This window comes from Mesoplodon bidens (genome assembly GCF_964165515.1).
Source record: "Mesoplodon bidens genome assembly, chromosome: 5".
Lineage (NCBI taxonomy): Eukaryota > Metazoa > Chordata > Mammalia > Artiodactyla > Ziphiidae > Mesoplodon > Mesoplodon bidens.
The window spans coordinates 82,348,380-82,372,052 of NC_138161.1; the positions used below are offsets into that span (position 1 = coordinate 82,348,380).

A 23,673-nucleotide genomic window follows, 5' to 3' on the forward strand; every position below is an offset into this window, starting at 1 on the left:
AATATAAACACTGACCAGGACAATAATGTATCTCATCCCCTCACTTCTTATTTTGTCAACAAACTGAGGAAGGTCACGGAATTCTTCATCAATCGTAAAGTCTAGTTGCCTTTCCATGTAATCAATGTCTGTGTATTGAACATCCTGAAAGATATAAGAATTTTAGTGGGGTAAGATTCAATAGAGGGAGTTTGTCACATTCTATTATATTTATGAAAGTAACAGCAATATGAAAGTTTAAATTCCTAAGAGAATTAATCAAGTAGTGCAATGTTCAAGAAATAAAAGTAGCATGTATAGATGCAAAATATTCTAAGAGCAAGTTCGTGTAAGTGCTCTGTTTTGTTAACAGTTCATTAAATAGTCATTTTGATTTAGAAGTACAAATTCTTTCAAATCAGTATCTTTTGTTATATAATTTCCAAAGGAAATAGGAAGACACAGGAATAAAGGACTTGTGAGGTTATGAAATTATATTAAATGGCAATTTGGAATTTTGTACAACATATAGAAATAGGTATTGCTGTATTTCTGGAAACACAAAGCAAATATGGGATAATTTCAAATAATTCTAATATTGCCAAAGGGGAATAAAGAATTATTAGTAAATCCATCAATAATTATAAAATTATTCTTTTATTATCCACCAAAGTCATTTTTGAAATAAAAGCCCAAGCTCAAATAAGAAAAATATTGTTTACAAGTAGGTATTTATAAATATATTTAAAGTAATAAATGCTTCATGAAATCTTTAATTTAGGCCTAAATAACATTTTAAAACATTATTTTCTGTTAATAGACAATTTCTTCTTCTAGGTGTTATAAAAATATGGCTAGCATAGTAGACCTAATAATGAAAAAATCTCCTTTTTAAAACATTTTTTTCACTTGCGTATTGCTACATCATCAACCTAAACAATTAGTTTCCCTATAATAATGTATTCAGGAACCATATATTGGATTCTGCTATAGGTAGTGATGTCTTATAAATGAGGTCCTTCTTACTCTTCTTAGAATGGGTTCTTATATACAAAGCATTCTAGATTTCAATGTTTAAATGTTACTAGGAGGATCCCTGAGATTACTTAATCTTCCTAAAAAATAAAAATCACAGGAAGTGATTATTTCTGGATACTTAAGAATATTTATTTTCCCAAACACAGAGGGAAGAAGATATTCTGCAAGCCCACTAATTCTGTATTCTAATATGACAACTATTGTCTATTTCATGGCAAAAATAATTGTTTCACCTCGAATTCTTTTTGTGTAATTTGTCACATTAGTTGATGAAATAGGTTTCTATGGACTCTTACTCATTTAATGAGAAGAGAAGAAATGTGTTTGACTACCTACGAGACCCAAAGCTTCTGAGAGAAAAGCAAGTGCACAGTAACTTGTTTAGTACAACTCACAGCCATGGAACAGGTGAGAAAGGAGGAAAAAGAATGGTATTATCCCTTTATTTTATCCATCTGATAAAGACTATTAATAAAATCTCATATCCAATTCATTTGGTGCTACTAACAAGCACTGAGTTTTGCCAAATGCTTAAAATAATTTTAAAGTATATGTGTTTAATTACTTCATTCTGCTTCTATAGTGACATATTTAACACTGTTTTAAAAATTGATATACGTACATAGGGGATCTGAGCAGCCACCATGCCATTATATACTTCTTCAACTTGTGACGTATTTCTGTACCCATAAAGACATAACTGGAATCCCAAAGCCCAATAAGGTGGCATGACTGGTTGGCCAATTACCTTTGAAAAAAAATTATTTGTGAACAAAGAGAATTACTTTATATCATTAAAAAACTTTATTATTTTTTTTTAATGTGCAATCATACTTTATGGTATTGCTTTGTTGTGACTTCTGGAGATGGGCCCAAAAACATATAAAAGTCCAAGATTCCTCCAATTATGCGGTAAGTTAGAGCAGGAGTTGGTTGAAATGTAACATCTGGAAGTCCAAAATATGATTACATTTTAATCTATGTTATTATTTTATTAAAGTCACATAAAATATGATAAACTAAAAAAAATTGTTTTACCCATTGCATTGCTGTTAAGTAAGAGAACTCCATGAGCATGGCTCTCATCTTCCAGAGACATGTAATAGGGATGAAATCCATAGGAATTAAGTTTATACTAAAATTAAAAAAAAAACATAATATAAATTTAAATAATAATAGAATGTGAATTTTGTAAATGTAATATTTAAATTCCCTCTACAATTGAACCTAGGAATTTAAATGTTCCTTCATTGCACATATAAACTATGATTGAATTAAACACATTTTTTTAGAAAATCATTTATTTATTATTTGAAGCGTTACTGCATTAGAGAATGTGAATGAATATACAAATGTGTAACACTCACAAATACTGCCACACTAACTTATGTAAAAAAACATTGGTGGGGCTTCCCTGGTGGCGCAGTGGTTGAGAGTCCGCCTGCCAATGCAGGGGACACGGGTTCGTGCCCCGGTCCGGGAAGATCCCACATGCCGCGGAGCAGCTAGGCCCGTGAGCCATGGCCGCTGAGCCTGCGCGTCCGGAGCCTGTGCTCCGCAACGGGAGAGGCCACAGCAGTGAGAGGCCCTCGTACCGCAAAACAAAACAAAACAAAACAAAACAAAAAAAAACCCCAAAAAAAACACATTGGTTTTAGGGCTTCCCTCGTGGCGCAGTGGTTGAGAGTCCGCCTGCCGATGCAGGGGACATGGGTTCATGCCCCGGTCTGGGAAGATCCCACATGCCGCAGAGTGGCTGGGCCTGTGAGTCATGGCCGCTGAGCCTGCGCATATGGCGCCTGTGCTCCTCAACGGGAGAGGCCACAACAGTGAGAGGCACGCGTATCGCAAAAACAAAACAAAACAAAAAAAAAAAAAAACATTGGTTTTAGAATAGTTGGGTTTCTTTTCACAGGATATGTGTCTTAATTTATTTATAAATTTGTACTTCTTTTTTAATAATAGAATGCTCTATAAATGATTAAACTGATCAAAGTACTCAAACTCTTTAAGTACTTAATGTGATAATATTTAAGTTTATATAATATTTTGATAATATTTTAAACATTAATATGCTGTTTATATACAAAGCATTTAATTTCATTTTCAGCTAGGTCTTTTCATTTTACAGAATAGAAAATCTATACTCAGGGTCATGAAATATCTTGTCAAGGTTACAAAGCTTACAAGTTGATGATCCCTAATCAAATTGATATCATTGACACACACTGAATCCCAGTAACTGATTAGCATGTGAAAGAAAATTTATATATTAAGAATCAAGGTTATATTAACCTAATAATGCCAATACTAATGTTGAAGGTTTTTTTTCTGTTTTTTTTTTTTTTTTTTGGCCCCGCCGCAGGGCATGTGGGATCTTACTTCCCAGACCAGGGATTAAACCCATGCCCTGCAGTAGGAGCATGGAGTCTTAACCACTGGGCTGCCAGGGAAGCCCCTGAAGGATTTTAAAGAGGTAAATTTTGGTAGAACATATTCTTTCAAGTGGAATAAATGAAAAACAGCCTTCATAAGTCTGAACTATTGTGATACAAATAAAAGTTGTATGAGCACCTAACAATAAAAAGTGGTTATGACATTATACACATTTATAATCTCATACTGAATATATCCTTTAAGTTAACATCACATGTGAAAAATGGAAATGAGCTAGTATTTTTATTAAAATGTATTTTCTATTATATGTTTAGAATAATTATAGTTTATATCAATTGTTCAATGTATTAAATATTCATGAAATGTACACCATTAATAAGACGAAACATTGGGAAAAGTGATACGAACATATAAAAACATTTTCTAAAACTGTAACTTGCAATATAACCTCATAAAAATGCACAACTGCAGCTTAGGGTAACAAAGGAAAAAGCATTCAAATCTTTATCTAAGGAGTAGAAAAAAATTTCAAGGAGAAGCCAGTTATTTTCTAAAAGCTGAAAGTAAACATGTATTTGACAAGGAATTCTGAATCTGAATGTTCTTTCTATGCAGTTGAGAGGGTAAGGAATTGGGTCACAACCTCACTTCTCACTGTAGTCAATGATGTTATCCATTCGATCCTCTACTTTCACCTGCAATTTATGGTGACTTTTCATTTGTTTTTCAGAAAATCACTCTAGCAGCTCTTGGGATCTCTAGCCCCCTTTCATTGCTTCAATATTGAAGTACAGGCCTACAAAGAAGTGGCTGGGGTCTGAATCATGGTCTTAGTTGCCACTTGGGGTAGTCAACTATTGGTACCTACACCAGGTGGTTGGTCTCTTGTGAACATTCCCCAAGTACGCCAGTTCAGATCTCGCTTAAATGCTGTGTGTTCCATTTCCCCAAAACCATATATATATTCTGATGGTAGGCGTGTAGATATTTGAATGAACTGGTTGTTAAAAGCAAATCCAGGAAGTCGAGAATCCCAACTGAAAACAAAAGAAAACAATTTTATTCCTGTATACATATACAAATAGTATCACAAATAATAAAGGTAATTCTTTCTTAGGTGTTATAAAAATCAATTGTATTTTTCTCTATAGGCCTTATCATACCCAGATACAAATAGAAATAGATAATTTTTCCAATACATATTTTGGCTAAGTTAAGGAATATCTAAAATATATTTCATATATTCATAATCTTATTATGGCTACATGTTTGTCTTTAGACATATATTGCTTTTTAAAATAAAATTAATATAAAGCTATCAGTAATATATGACCTAGAAGTAATATATGTCCTAGGAATTGAAAGTGCTTTATTGTCCTGTTCCCTTGAGATAATCAGTAAATTTTTACTACTTATAGAACAAAAAGAAATCAATATCAAAATAAACTATAAGGTATAATGGATATTTTAATTCTAAACTCTATTACTATTCCCAATCATTTTCTTCTTCTTTTGTTTTGTATTTATAAAAACATGTGTTTATGAAGAAATCCAGAAGAAATGTGCTACAGAGAATGTCATTTGTAAGAAGAAGATAAAAGAAAAAGAAAAGAAAGTTGGCAGGGAAAGGAAACATAAGTATTAAAAAGAATTTGAGACATATTCAAATTTTTATATTAATGATTTTGAAAAAGTATTTACTAAAGAGTAATGCTTCCTGAATAGCAATAAATAATGCCTCTACATCAGAAATTTTCTACAAAATCATTTTGCTTCTTCTCCTTTGGAACAAAACTATTATCATAACAACAAAATTTTAAAACAATATAAACATAATTTTCTTCATTATTTGTATCCATACTGACAATACCTGAATACATCGTGACAGCATGTTGTAAAGGATAGCAGGGCAAGCTTAAATTACATAGAAGTATCTTTTAATACACTGTAGTTTGTAGAGCTTTTTACCAAATAAAGGTAATATTTTAAAATTTATGTTTATTCATTAGACATAAAAACATACCTATATGTGTATATCTTAATTTCATTTCATCAATACCTGGCAAAGATAGTATTAACTCTATCAAATTCCAGGACCAAAAAACTCCAATTTCAATAGTTCTAATAAAATATTGACATAACACATTTCCAACTGCTTATTTTGACAACACTCATCATGCTTTTCAATAGGAGTCTTGGTTTTGGTTCTCAACTTGATTAGAAGAATAGGTCTGATATTTAATAATGAAATTCATCACATCCAAAGTGTAAATAAAATTTTACACCAACTGTTAATGGTTTGCTGACTTTAGTTTTTAAATGTTAAAATAAGCCAAATTATTTAATACATGCACCTAAAACCACTTTTGGTGTGATGACATGCTAGCACAGTGAAAATATCCTTCATATCAAATAATTGAATCACTTACATAATTCTTCCTGTGCTTCTCCTTCGAATCTGGATACCAAAAGGATTTTCCTTGATTTCAACATCATAAAGTCTATTTTCATAAGTACTTGTCGGTGTAGCTGGAATGTTTAATGGTACTGGAACTTCATATCTCTTATTTTGGGGGTCATAAATCTATTACAGAGAGATAATGAAAACAGGTATGTTTTGTTCTTATTGCCAACATATTAGGTACATATCATTAAATAATTTAAATAATGGTTCAAACAAGAATATTTAGAATTCTTATCATAATTTCTAGTTTTATATCCATGGCCCATATATCTATATAGAATTCTATACACATACATAGATACGTAATGGACTCAAATTATGTACTGTATTTTACCTGTTTTAATGTTTTATAATTCATTTTTCCATACAATGAGAAATCTTCAAAAAGAGAACTTTAAAGCTAAATATTCACTTATATGCATACACAAAATTATTTATCACGTCATGGTTAGACAAAATTGTTTCAATATTTTTGCCTTATGTATGATCTTACAATGAATATTAATGCTAATTTATCTTCATTCATGTCTTTATTTCCCCAGTACAATACTTATAAGAGATAGTATTAGGTCAGAGTATTCTAACATTTTTAGGATCCTTGATAAACTATTGGCAAACTGTTTTCCAGAATTAGTGTACTAATTAATATTCTCACTAAAATGTGTACTCTAATACTATTATATGTTAAACTAAAAAGCATTTATTTCTCAAACTGTCATTTATTTCCTTGCTGATGAGGATAAACCATTTTCTACATGATTATTCAAATTTAGCTTTCCCATTCTTTGTATTTGCCTTTAGTGCCTTTTATTTTTAATGAGTATAAGTACTTTAATATTTTATTCCAAATTGTATTTCTTTTTCTGTTAAATGTCTGCTTGTGAAGTCTTAATATTTTTTTGTTTGTATGTGTTGAAATTGCTTTCCATTTGTCATATATGAGTCAGTACTATTTCTAATAGTTTTCTTAATGGATTCCCTTGAAGCTCTTAGGTAAAAAATAATTGCTAAGTGTAACTATTGAAAGAAATTCTCTCTTTTGTATTTCTTATTGCATTGGCCAGAAAATTCAGATCACTGTTTAAAAAGAAATAATGGAAACAGTAAGCATCCTATTGTGTTTATTTTTTTCTGTTTTGTTTATTTTAATGGGACAAACAACATAGTCCAATTCTAAGTGATTTATCAAGAATTTAAATAATTAAAAAACACCACTATATGTTTAATTATTCACAAAGCTAGCAAAACAAAAAATTTTATTTATTGTTCATCTATCTATGAGCTCTGTTGGAAAACAAAGCACTTTACTTTATAGAATCAAAATGTCATCAACCCAATAAATAATCCTTAGTATTACATGAAAAATCCAAGCACCAAATCTATTTAAAATCTGTCTTGAGAGATGAATCATGCATTGAGATAGTTTATATTAATAGTTTATATTAAACATACCTTAAACTGCAGCATATCATCTTTATGATATTTCACCTCTACATGAAGAGTTGGGATGGGATCAGAAGGTAGCTTTATTCGAGCTTTTACAGTATTCAGCTGGAGGTCAGCTGTTATACCCACTGATGAGTAATGAGTTGACTGGACTAAGTAAGAGTTGTCTTCTTTAGGAAAGTAACACTCAGGTGTTTTGGATCCTAAAGGAGCCTAAAAACAAGACAAGTTCATTGTCACAAATTGTAAGCATTGTAATATTAAAAAAAAATAAGGTAGACATGTTAATCACATGTTGTATGATTTACAAATGTTATTGTTTAATACTAAAATGAAATTGCAGTCATAGCACAAAATATCTATTAGGCAACATGACACACCATGTAGTAAAATGTTTAGAATATTTATATTTTGACTCTAAAGACATACAGGTAGAGCAGAACAATCAAATGTCATAGTTTTTCAATTCAGAATATAGATGATTGTGTTGTCTCTGAAAATAATTAAGTATATTACTCATAACTTTTGATCGCAAGTTTGTTTTTACACTTCTTATTGATTACTGCCTTTTTTTGTGTGTAAAATGACTCTACAATAACCCTCAGAGTGGCATGAATTTAAAGTTCTTTTCTTTTACTTATAATCAAAGTATATTATTCTTTATTTCATGACTGGTCTTTCTATTGGTTAATTACATCCTGATCAGTATTATAATAGGAACTGTGGCCAAAGATCAGGGCGAATTAACTTGTATAGGGGTGGCAGCTAAGACCTCAGAAAAAGAATGAAACACTGTGGCTTTGATGGCCAGTTGCATTACCACAATCCATTCTCCCATCTTTTTATGAAATTAATATATTGTTGGAAGAAGCAATGTGCCCATCTATATTTCCCAGTCTCTTTTGAGGAAGTTGTATGTGACCCCACCCCCACAAATCTCCTTAAAAGAAAAGGATATAAGCTGATTAAATTAGGATATCCTTTGCTCTTCCACCTTCCAGGCCTGGAATGCATATGTAATTGTATAATAAAACTTTGTGGATGAAAGACAAATGATAAATAGGGGACAGTGACAACATTTAGATACCAGAATATTAGGCCTGAGATTTTTTCTGTAATAGAAAAATAAATCCTGTCTTGTTTAACCAAATCAGATTTTAGGTCTCTGATACCTTCAGCTTCAGGCAATCCTTAACTGATAGGAATACTTCAGTACTCATTCCAAAGGCATGGAATCGAGTGCCAATGGAACCAGGACAATGGTCAACTTTAGAAAATGACTTTAGAATGTCTGTATATGTCTGCTTCATAGCTATATTTCTGCCCAGTAACACTTTCCCTTTATCATTTTATGTGTTCTCATTTATCTTTCTTGGTAGTTTATCAGCATTGTTATTTTTTGTAGTTAGGATGAAAATAATCTTGTGATTTAATTTATGGAAACTGTATAAATCCCATCTAAACCACCCCTTTTCATATAATCTCAATCACTATGTCCCTCACTTGCTTTCTTACACTCAGTTGCAAAACAACAATGCTGGGAAAAAAACCTATCCTCTACATTCTCAGTGCCTACAACTGTGTGGCTGAATGGCTTGAAAAATGTACACAATCATGTAGACTGCTCTCCCTTTATATAATCATGAAAGTTACAGTGGGTCCAAAAGATCAATCATACTATATTTGCCTAGTTCACTCACTATCACACTGCCTTGGAAAACATTTTCCTTTTTTCTCCAGCCACAAAAACCCTCCCTATTCTCATCATCTCCTAATGATTTTCGTTAGTATTTTAGTATGGAAAAGAAAGCAATTGGGAGAAAAATCAGAACGAAACACCACAACTACTCACCCACTCTTTACTTCCTGTTACAAAATATGTATGGTCTACGCTTCTATCTAAGGTGAACCATTTCATTCGTGCACCCAATCCCATGCCTCCTTGCCAACAAAGACATTTCTCCTGCAATTCTCAATTCTCTGCCTGCATCACTAATATTCCACTTATTATTGGTTATTCTCAATGGCATAAACCAATTTGATTTCTCCCATCTTAAAAGAAACTGTCACCTCACTCATTTCTCAAATTACTGCTGTATTTTTTATGCTTTCCTTAGAGCAAAATATAAAAGGTTTGCTATATTCACTCTCTCTAATTTGTCTCTTCATTCTTACTGGAATCTCATTCTCACTCTGACCAGGCTTTAAATCCCAGCATTCCATCAGTATTTCTCTTGTAATAGTTACCAAAGATTTCCATGCTGCCAAATCCATACTTCAGTTTCTAGTTCTTATTTTACTGATTTATAAGTATAATTTGCACAGTTGATAATTTTCTCTGTCTTGGAACGCTTTGTTCACTTGGCTGACAGGAAGCAACATTTTATCTGTTTTCAACCTACTTCTTTTACAATTTGTTCTCAGTCTCTTTTCTGGTTCCTTATCATTTCCCTGAGTCTAAATGTTGGATGATTCAGGGTTTAGTTTTTGACCTTTTCCCTTTTCTATTCAGGCTCATTCCTTTGATGATGTCCTCTCATCACATGATTTTAAACACTGTATATATGTTGACTCTAAATTTTAGATCTTACCAATGATATAAAATTTTCAGTTTCATTAGTTTACATCTCACAATTGGAAAACTGCACTTGGATTTGTATTGAGTACCTCAACCTTAATTTGTCTAAATCTTAATTCTTCCCCTCCATGTTCGTTTCCGCAGTTTTGTCCATCTTTGTTACTATCAACTTTCTTTTTTCCAGCTGTTTAAACCAAAAACTTGAAGTCATTTTTACCCTTCTCTCATATTCTATATCCAATCAAGGAACAACAATTTTTGGCTTTACCTTTAAAAAATGCAGAAAAGGCAAACACTTATTACTAATTCTACCATTACCACTGTGGCTCAATCTACCAATATTTTATTTTGATCACTGTAACAGCCTCTTTCCTGGTCTCCCTGCCTTATTCTTCTAACAGTCTGTTCTCAACACAGAGCCATTATAGTCCTATTAAGATGGAAATTTAATTTTCTCATTCATCTTTTCAAAACTCTCCAGAAGTATTCTATCTCGGAGTAAAAATCTTAATCCTAAAAATGGTCTAAGTAATTGATCTACATTATTTGTTCCCATATGTCTATAATTTCATCTTCTGCTGTTCTTCCGTTCACTCACTCTGTTTCAGACATGATGGCCTCCTTGCTGTTTGTGGACTATACCAGGCACATTCTTACTTCAGGTTGATGTGTTTTCTTACTGGAATATCATTTATATTCATTTTTTTTAACTTTTATATTGGAGTATAGTTGATTAACAAGGTTGTGTTAGTTTCAGGTGATAATGAGAGTAAGTGACCATGCACTGAATACAATGGAGAATGGGTATGGATTTGAATGAAGAGCTGGAATTTAAAAAGAAGATTTTGGAGGCATATTGGAAAGATACTTCACTATTTGGTTTTTATTGATTTCATTATCTTTTCTCCTCCTCACTTCTTTGTTCAATTTTTCCATAAACTTACCTAATGGTAAAGATTATGCTACTTTATCAAGCAATGCAGAGGAATGAGGGCCATTTCTCTGGTGGCAGAGATTCTATATATTCCCTCATATAAGTGCAGACATTTTTGGGAAGTTGCTGGCAGATGTGTCTAGACTCTTCTCAGTGTTATAACACATGCATTTAATTTATTGATTATATGAAATAATTTCTTTTTTTGCTGACAAAACCCAATGATGTAACCAAAAGTTCAGAATTTAAAAAATAAAGAGTGGGGGCCTCCCTGGTGGCGCAGTGGTTGAGAGTCCGCCTGCCGATGCAGGGGATACGGGTTCGTGCCCCGGTCCGGGAGGATCCCATATGCCGCGGAGCGGCTGGGCCCGTGAGCCATGGCCGCTGAGCCTGCGCATCCGGAGCCTGTGCTCCGCAACGGGAGAGGCCACAACAGTGAGAGGCCCGCATACCGCAAAAAATAAAATAAATAAAGAGTGTAGCAAGAGGGGACTTTTCCCATATCTGTTTCTGTAAAAATGTCTACTATCAATGACCATCATTGTTGTTGAAAGTTTTTTTTTTAAATTAGTTAATTTTATTTATTTTTGGCTGCATTGGATGTTTGTTGCTGTGCGTGGGCTTTCTCTAGTTGTGGAGAGCGGGGCATACTCTTCCTTGTGGTGTGTAGGCTTCTCATTGTGGTGGCCTCTCCCATTGAGAGCACAGGATCTAGGTGCGCAGGTCCCAGTAGTTGTGGCTTGTGGACTCTAGAGCGCAAGATCATCAGTTGTGGCGCACGGGCCTAGCTACTCCACGGCATGTGGGATCTTCCTGGGCTAGAGCTCAAACCCATGTGCCCTGCATTGGCGGGCGGATTCCTAACCACTGCACAACCAGGGAAGCACTGTTCTTGAAATCTTGACCAAAATTACTGGCAGAAATTGTCACCTCTTAGTGGAACAGATACAGCCCATCAATCAATTTCAGAAATTTGAATAACTTGAGACAATGCTTTTGAAAGACTACTCCCTACTGGCATAATACCTTGCTCAATTAAGCTAGTCATCCACAACTAACATCTAACAGAGTGCAACAAATAGAGTTCTAGTTTATTAAATAAAGTAACACTATCCAAAATGCCTGGAAAGCAACTTACACATCCATTTAGTCTGGCATTTACTAAATTATGTCTTTGAAGAATTAATTAAGATAAAGATAAACTATCTATTAGAAGTCCTAATTTCAAATTCCAAATGCTTCTCTAGCTGAATTTAGTTTATATGCTGTAGAATTAAAATTATAATATGTACGGTTTACTTTGAAACATTTATGTGAAAGCCATATCATGAATAATTAAAATTCTTATTACCGTTTCCCATAAGCAGCCACATTCTTCACAGCATTGTTTAGTTGCAATGTCTGCATCTGGATAACAAGTAAACTTTTCAGCTTCCAAGAAAGTTTGATCCCATTGAACAGTAAAGTTTCTTCCAAGGTTAAACATGAGATTGTAAATTAGTAGATTCTTTGAAGAGAAAGAAAACTTTAAAACATTTCTGACCACTGGACAATTTAAAAATACTTAACATTTTTAAAATGCAGCAACCCCACAGCAATTCTTCAAATCAAATCATTAATAATTTTAATATAACACTAAAAGAAATAAGAGAAAAGAGAAAACATGGCATGCCACTGAAATAGCTAGAATCTCAAGACAGTTCTCAAAACTATGAGAAATTATAGAATACTGATGAAAAACATTATCTTTAAATACAGATGTGTTCAGTTCTCAGTTCTGATAATTAATGCTCATGAAACTGGGGAAATTATCTACCCTGTTTTATCTTCAATTTCCTCCCCCTGTAAAATGGGGATAATGAATAAATTATCCGTGAAATTTAAAACACCTAGCATAATGCTTGGGGCATACCAGGTATGAAATAAATATTAGTTCCCTCAATGAAGAAAAAGGGAAGAAAATGTTGACCACTTTGATTGATTTGGAGGCTCCCAGAGTCAGAGGAGAGGAATATTATTTATTTATTTTCCTAATTTTATACACTGCTTATAATATTTGAGGGACAAATTAGAGAGGAGATAACATGGTATTATGCAAAAAGAAAAAAAAAAGTGAAAGGATAGTGTCCAAGCACAGGAGAATTAGAAAGATGTATCTACAAGTGTCTTTGTAAATCTTTACATTAGCATAAAAATAGAAACAGATATAAACTAGGATTGTAAAAACATACAATAAAGTAATTTTGTATTATGCCCACTTGATAATCTTTGTTAGAGCCATAGAGTTCTCAATAAGCCTGTATTATTTAAATTTATATTGATTAGTTCTTATAGTCCTAGGAATATATACATTATAGTGTATTTACTAATAAAAAATAATTAACCAATACATATTTTTATGGAAAATCCTAAGTGAAAAACTCTGGGCCAGAGGACTTAGAAGCTAGACAAAAATACTCTAAGAAAATGTCCTACATCTCAATTTAGAATTTATGCTAACATTACTAATATTTAGGAATATAGGAATGGTAGAAAAGTAAATGCCAATAAAAATCACTTCCATGTTTTAAATTATTTTTGTCTCTACCATTTTAAATAATTAATTTTTTACCTGAAGCAACATTATGATTAAATATGACATTTTACATATGAGGAAGCTGAGATAATGAGAGATTAATTTATTGTGTTTAAATGCATAGACTGCAGGGCTGGAATTTGAGCCCAATTCTGTTACTCCTTTTCCCTCTCTAGTACACTTGTTAAACAAGGCAAGAATGAGGATAAGAAAGGGACTACTAGAAGGGGAGACTGTAGACAAAAATTTGAAAGAGAAGTACAAGATATATTGAGGACAAAGGGAGTTCATGAAAGGAGAAGAGATAATTGACGTAATGGATTCAATCATTATCTTAAGAAGTCTTAAATGAGAAGGTAAAACTTTTAGATTCTTTATCGTATGCAGTAGGTAAGAGTTCAGGGTAGGAGAATGGTATCAAAAAATATTCAAAAGGCATACATAAGTGATATCCAAGATAAAATTAAATAGAGAGGGAGAAGTAGTATCAATTCACCTTAAGGTTGATATCTCAACATAAATTGAGATAACCTAAAATGGAATATTGCCAGCAAAAGGAAAAGAAAAGAAAGATATGTAATGAAGAAAAAAAAAATCACAAAACCAAGAGCCTGAATGGTTATATAATGTTAAATATGAGAGTATGTGTTAACTAAAATATATTAAGATTGTATTTACCTGGTTCGAAGTATCATAAGTGAAATTGTAGTGAGCTCTCATTGGTTGATTATCTTCCATCACTGAAACTTCTGTAACAGTGTCTATCAACCCAAGGATTTTTATAGTCTCAAATGTTAAAGTGGTTCCTTCCTGGTATGACGAATGTGTGCATATAATATCTAATTTGTTCTGAAAAATGTATATAATATTATATATCAAGTAGAAGGTCATTGGATACAAATCAGAAATAACAAGTGTATTTATATTGATTAAATCTTATAGTTCTAAAAATGTATAAGCTATAGTGTATTTACTAAATAAAAATAATTAACCAATACATATTTTTATGAAAATTGCTAAGTGAAAAACTCTAGACAAGAGAGCTTAGGAATTAACCAAAATTCTAAGAAAATGTTCTACATCTTGTATAATTTAGAATTTACTTATGCTGATAATACTAATAATTTAGTATTATTTAGTATTAAATTATGGCATTATTTGGTATTTAGTAATACAGTATAATAAGAAAAGAACCAATCATCTATCCCTCCATTCCCAACAGCTCTTCACATCAAAGTACCCTATATAAATACACTTATTAGTAACTCTTTAAAATTGTTTTTTATACATGCTGTAAAATTATTTTCAGAGATAAATTATGCATGATGCAAATCATGTATATTCCTTCTCATTCTCTTCATTGGTGAAGAATAAATTATCTTTGGCAAAAAAGAATATAAGAAGAAATCTAACTTCTACAAAAAACATTGCTACTAATTATTCAAAATTTAATCTTGTGCATAGCTTTTTCATTTTCACCCCAAATCCATGACAGTCACGGCTGTGACTGGTATATTAAAACATTTTCAAATATATTGAGATTATTTTCCCAGGACATATTGCTTAAACTAGACATAGTGCTACAAGAAGACTGAAGATTTCTGTGCATCATTTTCATCAACAGAAACTCATCTATTACATTGAAATATAAAAATTTAAGGTAATTCATATATAATTTAATAATTTAAATTGAACAATGTATTTTGTTTCTTTCCACTGATTTCTGGAGAGAAATGTAACATCATTCCAAGAAAAGGCACAGTCTAGACATTTACAAGGTATTATATTTAGCTATGTGTTCAAGGAGAATGCTTACATTAGAAATTGAAAATGTATATAAAATGTAGTTGCCATTCTGGATGGTATCTGAAATGGTGAAAAAAAAATTATCAGATCAAAATGTAATGTTAAATTCTGTTTTATTTTTACAGTTAGACAACACAGGGGATTTTTTAAAAAATAGATATTATTTATTAATGAAGCAAATTAAACAGATTATTCTTTTAAATTAAGGTTCTTAATTATCTTTAAATGAAACTATTATGGTAGTTTATTTTCCCAGGAAGTAAAGGTAATGAATCCATCTTTGCCCAGTTTGATTTTTCAAAGACTGCTAAAATAGTTCTGGAAATTCAGAGAGCACAAAACTTTTAGTAAAATATATATAATGAGAACTATTTTTTTAATGATATTTTATCTCTTTTTAGTAAACTGTGTAACATTCAGTTTATTTTGGGAAGACATGGCACACCACAATTTTGGTTTGCATCTTTCAGTATATTTTTCATTATTTGAAGAATGAGTGAATGTGGAGACGTTAAAGTTTCAATAAACTTTAGTGAGAAAAATTGAAGAAAACAATTATTTTCTGCATCATATATGTAACAATGTAACATAACTTTTTATCAACATGTTTCTTTAACAGGAACTAAAGATTATAACTAAAATAATTAGGAAGAAACAGAGTGGAAAATATAAAGGGAATACTAGGATTTATATACAATACTTTGAATAGCATTAATTTACTTAAAATTTTAATCCTAGGAAATAAAAATAGAATCAAAACCCGAACTGAAGGTCGTTTTATTGTCTTGTGTTTGATTGATTATTCAGAAATTTTTGATTTTAACTTTTTAACACACTTCAGTATATAGATATCATATTAAATGACTGATTAAATCATAACTCCATATTTTTAATCATTTTATATGAAGTAAATTATCAATATAATTTTTTGCAAGTAGAAAAAAGGAATGAATTTGGAAATATTTATATAATCTGAGAAATGAGAATAACCTTAAACTCAGGTTCCACATGCTACCAATAGAGGTATTATCTCAACAACATTCTTTACCTGATGATTATGAAAAAATTTACTTCTGCTGGAATCCTCTCTTACAGAATTGCTATGTAGTAAATGCTTTGAATCTATTCTCAGGTCAGAGCTCACCCTAGTGTGTTTGACTCTAAGGTATTTGAGAAAGAGGGAGAAGGCTGGTGTGCTGGCGTAGAAGGAGCAATGGAGAATGGTAGGGCACAGTTTGTGTGTGTGTGCATGTGTGTGTAAAATGTACAGGACATAGTGAATGCTCTAGGTCTTGGAAAAGACTGTGGCTCTTAATTGAGTAAAATGGAGAATTGATAGAGGGTTTTGAGCAGAAGTGTGATGATTTGAATCATCTTTTAAAGGGATTACTCTATCTGCTGGTTGGTAAATAGAATGTAAAAAAGGGGGATTGACAAAAGCTATTGACCTAGAGACCAGTTAGGGAGCTATTGCCGTAATTAAAATGAAAACTAGTGATGATAATGGTGGAGTTTATGAGGGAACCAAGATCAAGGTAGAACCAAGAGAAATTCCTAGGTTGTGACAGACAAGAGTGAACTCTAAAGTTTTTGGCATCTTGTAGAGATGAAATTATCATCAACTGACAAGGGGAAGACAATATATCTGGTGGAGCAGATATGTTGTGGTAATCTACATATTCATAGGAGATACGACTTAAAAAAGAACAGAATTTTTTTCATAGATTCCATATTTTCAACATTGTAAGAGAGCACACCAATACATAGGCTATTTCTTGGAGTTAATTTAGAGATATTTGGATGTTTCATATACTATATACAAAGGCATATAGGGCATTCTTTAATATATCTGAAAAGTAGTGAGCTATAATAGAAGGTAAACTATAATTTTTTATATGTACATATATAAAACACATACCTAAGAGTCCTCTATTAAAAAATAAGATTAAAAAAACCTAAATTTATGAGACTGATTGTAACTAAGTAAATTCAAAGAGATTAATTTTCTATGGCATAATTTAATATTAGCAAAAACGACTCTTTTTTATTCCCTTGGTGTACTGAATTCTCAAATTTGGATCTAATTAAATAAAAGATATTTAATAATTGAAACAAATTGTGATACGTTTATATGGCAAAATCATTATCTCAAATAATTTGAAATTAAATAACTAAAGCTTTTTTATTGAAGTATCATTGATTTACAATGTTTCAGGTAAAACAAAGTGATTCAGTTATACATATACATATATATATATATATACTTTTTCAGATTCTTGTCCATTATAGTTCATTAAAAGATATTGGGGGCTTCCCTGGTGGGGCAGTGGTTGAGAGTCCGCCTGCCGATGCAGGGGACACGGGTTCGTGCCCCGGTCCGGGAAGATCCCACATGCCGCAGAGCGGCTAGGCCCGTGAGCCATGGCCACTGAGCCTGCGCGTCCGGAGCCTGTGTTACACAACGGGAGAGGCCACAACAGTGAGAGGCCCACGTACCACAAAAAAAAAAAAAAAAAAAAAAAAGATATTGAATATAGTTCCCTGTGCTATACATTAGGTCCTTGTTGTTTATCTATTTATATATATATATATATATATATATATATATATATATAGTATTGTGTATTTGTTAATCCCAAATTCCCAATTTATCCCTCCCCCACTACATTAATTAACTAAAGCCTTAATGTTGGTTTTCTTTTACAGTAATAAAACTTTAGTTTTAACCACTATAATCATATAAGATAGTTGAAAATAGGATGCAAGTTATACATCTGTGAATTTACTACCTATTTTAATTTTTATACAGTACTCTAATAAAGATATTTATATTTGTCAAAGACTTTTTATGATAAACCAAAAGATAAAACCAAATATTGTAATTAAATATACATAATTTAAATACCAATGTTAAATTTCATAAAGTAACCTAAAATCTTAAGATAGAAAAAAAACAGCAATTAAAAATTAAAACTTGTGACATTTTTGTGCAATTTTATAATAAAAGCAAAACTTCCCATCATGAAATGAATATTTAAAAGCATATCACTTTGAAACTTACCTTTAGTTTCTCCATCATCCCAGAAAAAGTCTCCTTTTGCTGTGTTATCTTCATCTAAAGCAACTATAAGTCCTAGAGGGTTATTTCGGCTGTTAAGTAAGTATGGGTGCATATATGAATAAAAATAAATGTATAATAGTGAAATATCCTATAAATAAATCCATTTCAACATAAGGGACTCGTAGGAGTTCTGCATTCACATGAGAAGACTGATATTAATAAAATTCATGTCTATACTTATTAGTAATTTATCAATGAGAAAAATAATTCATATGCTTAGAAAATAAATGAAAGGAATAAATACAATATGGAGGGCTTCCCTGGTGGCACAGTGGTTAAGAATCTGCCTGCCAATGCAGGGTACACAGTTTTGAGCCCTGGTCTGAGAAGATCCCACATTCCGGGGAGCAACAAAGCCCGTGCACCACAAATACTGAGTCTGCTCTCTAGAGCCTGCTCTCTAGAGCCTGTGAGACACAACTACTGAGCCCACGTGCCACAACTACTGAAGCCTGTGCACGTAAAGCCTGTGCTCCAAAACAAGAGAAGCCACTGCAATGAGAAGCCCACGCACCACAATGAAGAGTAGCCCCCCCAACGCTTGCTGCAACTAGTGAAAGCCCACGCACAGCAACGAAGACCCAACGCAGCCAAAAATAGATAAATTGATTAAATTAATTTTAAAATATACAATATGGAATTTCTTGGGGGCCAAGACACCATCAAAATTGAAATGGTATAAAAATATTTCAATTCAAACAATAAAATTAAATATATCTTATGATTGCTTAATTCAACATGTATTTGCCACATACACATTAACCCTAAATTGCAGTGTACCAAGGTTACAAAACAATGAAAAGCACTATAAAATAAAATTTTAAATGCTAAGTGGAATCTCTAATAGTCTTACAAATTAAGCTAATTCTATCATGTGAAATGAAACATGATGAATATTTTTTTAGTTATATACTGCTATAGGTTTTTAAACTTAAAATGAGGCTATACAGTTCAGGTAACTGCTCTATACAGAATATATTCCTTCCAACATGCACTCATCAAAGTGTATGTTTCTCTTGTTCAATACAGCTCTGGAGTATAACCAATTATTTTGAGAACATAGTCATGAAACAGTTACAATATGAAAGTAATAAATTCTAGAAAACAAAAATAATTAAGTTACTAACACACATCCATTCACTCATTAATTTGTTCCTTCAACAAACATTTAGAGAAAATCAGGAGCCTATTCCATAATAGGCTGGCACTATTATTGGTTTGGGGACTAAAGCAGTGAAAAGTCAAGTCTCTGCCTTCATGGAGTTTATAGTCTGGGGGAGCAGACACACTACATACAAGAAAAAGTAAAAATATAATTCCAGATATTCTTAATGGGGCTTCCCTGGTGGCGCAGTGGTTGAGAGTCTGCCTGCCGATGCAGGGGACATGGGTTCATGCCCCGGTCCAGGAAGATCCCACATGCCGTGGAGCGGCTGGGCCCGTGAGCCACGGCCGCTGAGCCTGCGCGTCCGGAGCCTGTGCTCCGCAGCGGGAGAGGCCAGAGCAGTGAGAGGCCCACGTACCACAAAAAAAAAAAAAAAAAAACAGGTATTCTTAATGTTATGAAGAAAATACAGCAGAGTAAGGAATAGATATCTATTGGGGTGTTGTAGAATATGGGGAAATGCATAGATTCAATATGACACATTCTGTCCATGTACCCAGAATGAATGTTGCAAGATAAAGCACCAGAATTTTCAAATTTCTGCTTTTTTTCTAAGCAGTTCTAACATTTATTCTTACTGAACAACTTAGTTTCTATCTTGTTCTTTACTTAACAGAAATATCTACCTCATTTATTAACTTAAAATGTTTTAGCTGAAAGAAAAACATTGTGACATTTATGTATTGAAAATCCGAATATGTAACAACTGACACTTTAATCAATTATATAACTTACTTAATACTTCATTTTTTATTAAGAATCAGCAGTTAACTTTAATTATACATATTCTTTAGAGAATGTCAGTACATTTTGGCATAGGAAATAAATTTCTAATCTATGCCTATTTTTTAAATCAAGAAGTTTGTAGTAATATACATAATTTGATTCTTCTCTTTATAAACATGATGGTTATATGTAAGAAGTCCTTATGTATATCAAATATCTTCTGGAGAAAAAACTAAATATCAATATTTGATTCTTAATAAAAATGTGAAACATTAAAACTTGAATTATATTTCAGATTTCAGTTAATGCCTTTTCATTTTACCTTGCTGTTGTAGTTACAGCAGGTTGTTGAATGGGGATAATATAACCTCCTCTAAGATGTAATCCTATTTTGTCTGCTGGAAGATACATATCAACACGTTGTCCTTTCCATGGCCTTTTTGCACCCTAATATTTGGAAGATAAAAATAGTTTTTTCATTATTGTAAAGAATTTAAACCCCATTTTACTAGAATTACACATAGAAATAATTCTTATTATGAGAAATTTGTGTCATCTTAGTGAATATTAACATGCCACTTTCTAACTTTTAAAGAAAACTCTTTCAGTTTACTGATGAAATCTGGGTAAAAGTAAGTTTGGTTTCACAAAAAAATCAATGTAGAGAAATCCATTTCCCTTTTACAATAATTAACAATATTCTTAATTAGCACTATTTTTTATTCTTTGTTTTGGTTTAAAGTTAACCATGTCTCTAGAAAGAATTTTTTAAACATCAGTTCTCATAAAAATAAAGTGTCTGCTTAGCAAATATAAGTGCAATACAAAATACTTTCCTTTAAAATAAATATTCTCAGAAGGTCTTGGTCAATTTAAAAAAATAGGTTGTGTGTATGAATCCTGCTACATTGCCTTTTCAAGATTGAGATGAAAATCTTTCCCAAACATTACAATATACCATATAAAAACAAATGTTTAAGATTAGCTTAATACTCAATTTTCTGGCCATAAGATGAATATGTAAAATAGGGAAATTATTAAAATAAGTTACTACTCCTTCTTAAAATTACTCTTGACCTTTTATTTCCACAATTTAAAATGGATAACTCTTTACACTAAAGAATATAACTTCATATTAATCATGTGCAAAAAAACATATACTTTCTCACATGCAACAAAATATACACCCACACAGACTCTTCCACATTATTAAAATTTGGGATTATTATTTTTATAATAATAACAGAACTACTGAAAAAAAGATATGTTGTGTGTTTGGAGTTAAGTTTCCATGTACAGATGTTGAGCAATGTGTACTTGTGATCTATTATTATATTAAGGTTACTTACAGTTTCAAAATCATACCAAGTAGCATTAGGGATGTATGCACTCACTGTATCTGCTCCCTAAAATAAACAAGATAATTTGTATATAGATATATAGATATATATTTTTTACTTCAATATGTAGTGGAAGAGAATCATATCAAATGTTAAGTTGGATTTTCATAGTGAAGTGAAAAGAAACTTCCTTTGTATTGTTATACACCAATATTTTCTATATATAGTAATCAAAAGGCTATTTTACTAGCTTTAGATATTATAATGTAAAATATTCCTAAAGCAAAGATGAAATTAATTTAAGGGGCAACTAAAATAATGGATACATGCATTTGTATTTCTGTAATCTACATGGTAATTGTGAGTGTGAACAAATTCATTGCTGTATATTTCCACGGCATATAGACTTCTAAATAACAGATAAAAACCATATAACTCATTTGACTATTTTTCAACATTTTCATATGATCCACTGGTTTTCAAGTTCACCTTTAGTTACAATATAGCAAAATTTCAATGTCTATGTCTACTTGAATGAGAATTCCTTGTTATTACTATAAGATTTGATTTCATTTCATAAATAAAGCTTTCCTTTTTAGAAGAATACTAATTTTATACAACATTTTTCTCCCCAGTACATATTATATATTTGAACAGCATAAATCTACTTAATATATTTATAATTTTTCCCAATTTCTTCTGCATTTTAGAATTCGGTTTAATACTTATCTGGTTGAAGCAGTCTATTGAGTAATATTTATTACCCAGATGTTTTGTAATTTAGTGTGGATTTGATTATACGAAGTTTCCATTAAAATATAAATTTATTAAAATTGTATCCTACCTGTTTCAAGACAGGGGTAATAAGTAATGAGGGGCCCCATAAGAACTGAGTGTCCTCAATCCAGCTATTAGTATCCTCATAAAACCTAAGAACAATGACAATATTTACAATACAAAGATAAAAAATAAGTTTTCCCAATTCTTCATTTGGTTTATGTTTTAAGTTTTCCCTGGGAATAATTATTGTCTTTAATTTTACTTATTTAATATGTCATTTTGAATCTATAGTTATTACATCCTTATGGTTCATCTGACACTCAAAAAAAGATGGTAGAAAGGAAGGGAGAGAGGGGAGAAAAGAGGGAGAAAGGGAGAGAGGAAATTAGTTCATTTGGAACTCAAAAAAATCCATCATATATGATAAGGCTCCTTTTTATCTGTAATAAACTATTCTGTTTAATTCATTTTTCTCCTGTAAGATAGTTTCATAAAGTACCAGAAATATTTCATATTCTACTTTACTCCTTTTACACTTTTTTCTTTATAAACTCCCATTTTGACTTGGATTTGAAAGGATCTTTAGTCATTTCTTAAGGAAAGTCCCTGCCTTGGTCAAGAAGTACAAAGACAAGCACAATTAATTGTTTTGTAACTATACTATACACTATCTATAATTAGATGATTTTCACAATATATACATGATTATGTTTTCAGTATTCTATATTTAATATTGCTTATCGATATAATTTCTCAAATTATTCCACATATATTTTTCCTTTTAAGTTCTATATAATTCTCACATTTCTAGATTAATCTTGTCCAATTCAACAAATTAATTATATTTACTACCATCATTCCACAGTTAATCAACTTATTTACATAAGTGTAAGAAAAAGCAGTAGAAATCTACTTGACATCTTGATTTACCTCTATAAATTTTTCATATGTCTGAATATAATTTGAAAGATACTGAAATTCTTGAACACAGTACTCACTCATGAAGAACTGGCCTTGCTACTGTTTCTCCAAACATATGGGCTTTATAAAATAGAGTATAGAGGAAAGGTAACAAGGTATAGCGAATATTCAAATAGTGCCTTGATGAATTAACCAAAAGAGAATTCAGTCCAAAAAACGCTGGATCCTGATGCTGTGGCATAAATAGAGGAATTGAAATAGGAAAGTTAAAACATGAATGAAAATTAAAATAGAAGCATTAAATGTATTTTTGAAAACCAAAATGTATACATTTTATCTTGTTTGTAAAAAGTTGAGATTACTCCTATTTCATTATCAAAGGATATGAATTTCTAACTTTTAT

General features: G+C 31.6%; 1 protein-coding gene across 1 annotated transcript in view; it reads right to left on the reverse strand.

Annotated features, from left to right (window-relative positions):
* The window catches only part of SI (sucrase-isomaltase), a gene marked incomplete at its 5' end in the record, with an annotated part of 105,769 nt that overhangs the window by 33,261 nt on the left and 48,835 nt on the right, over nucleotides 1-23,673 (reverse strand). The window contains 15 exons of the mRNA XM_081236043.1: nucleotides 16-144; nucleotides 1,640-1,765; nucleotides 1,852-1,964; nucleotides 2,056-2,152; nucleotides 4,283-4,451; nucleotides 5,844-5,998; nucleotides 7,331-7,537; nucleotides 12,188-12,343; nucleotides 14,090-14,260; nucleotides 15,228-15,277; nucleotides 18,279-18,367; nucleotides 20,552-20,676; nucleotides 21,579-21,635; nucleotides 22,414-22,498; nucleotides 23,348-23,502. Coding sequence (XP_081092169.1) covers nucleotides 16-144; nucleotides 1,640-1,765; nucleotides 1,852-1,964; nucleotides 2,056-2,152; nucleotides 4,283-4,451; nucleotides 5,844-5,998; nucleotides 7,331-7,537; nucleotides 12,188-12,343; nucleotides 14,090-14,260; nucleotides 15,228-15,277; nucleotides 18,279-18,367; nucleotides 20,552-20,676; nucleotides 21,579-21,635; nucleotides 22,414-22,498; nucleotides 23,348-23,502 — 1,884 coding nt within the window. The remainder of the gene's footprint in view (nucleotides 1-15; nucleotides 145-1,639; nucleotides 1,766-1,851; nucleotides 1,965-2,055; nucleotides 2,153-4,282; nucleotides 4,452-5,843; nucleotides 5,999-7,330; nucleotides 7,538-12,187; nucleotides 12,344-14,089; nucleotides 14,261-15,227; nucleotides 15,278-18,278; nucleotides 18,368-20,551; nucleotides 20,677-21,578; nucleotides 21,636-22,413; nucleotides 22,499-23,347; nucleotides 23,503-23,673) is intronic.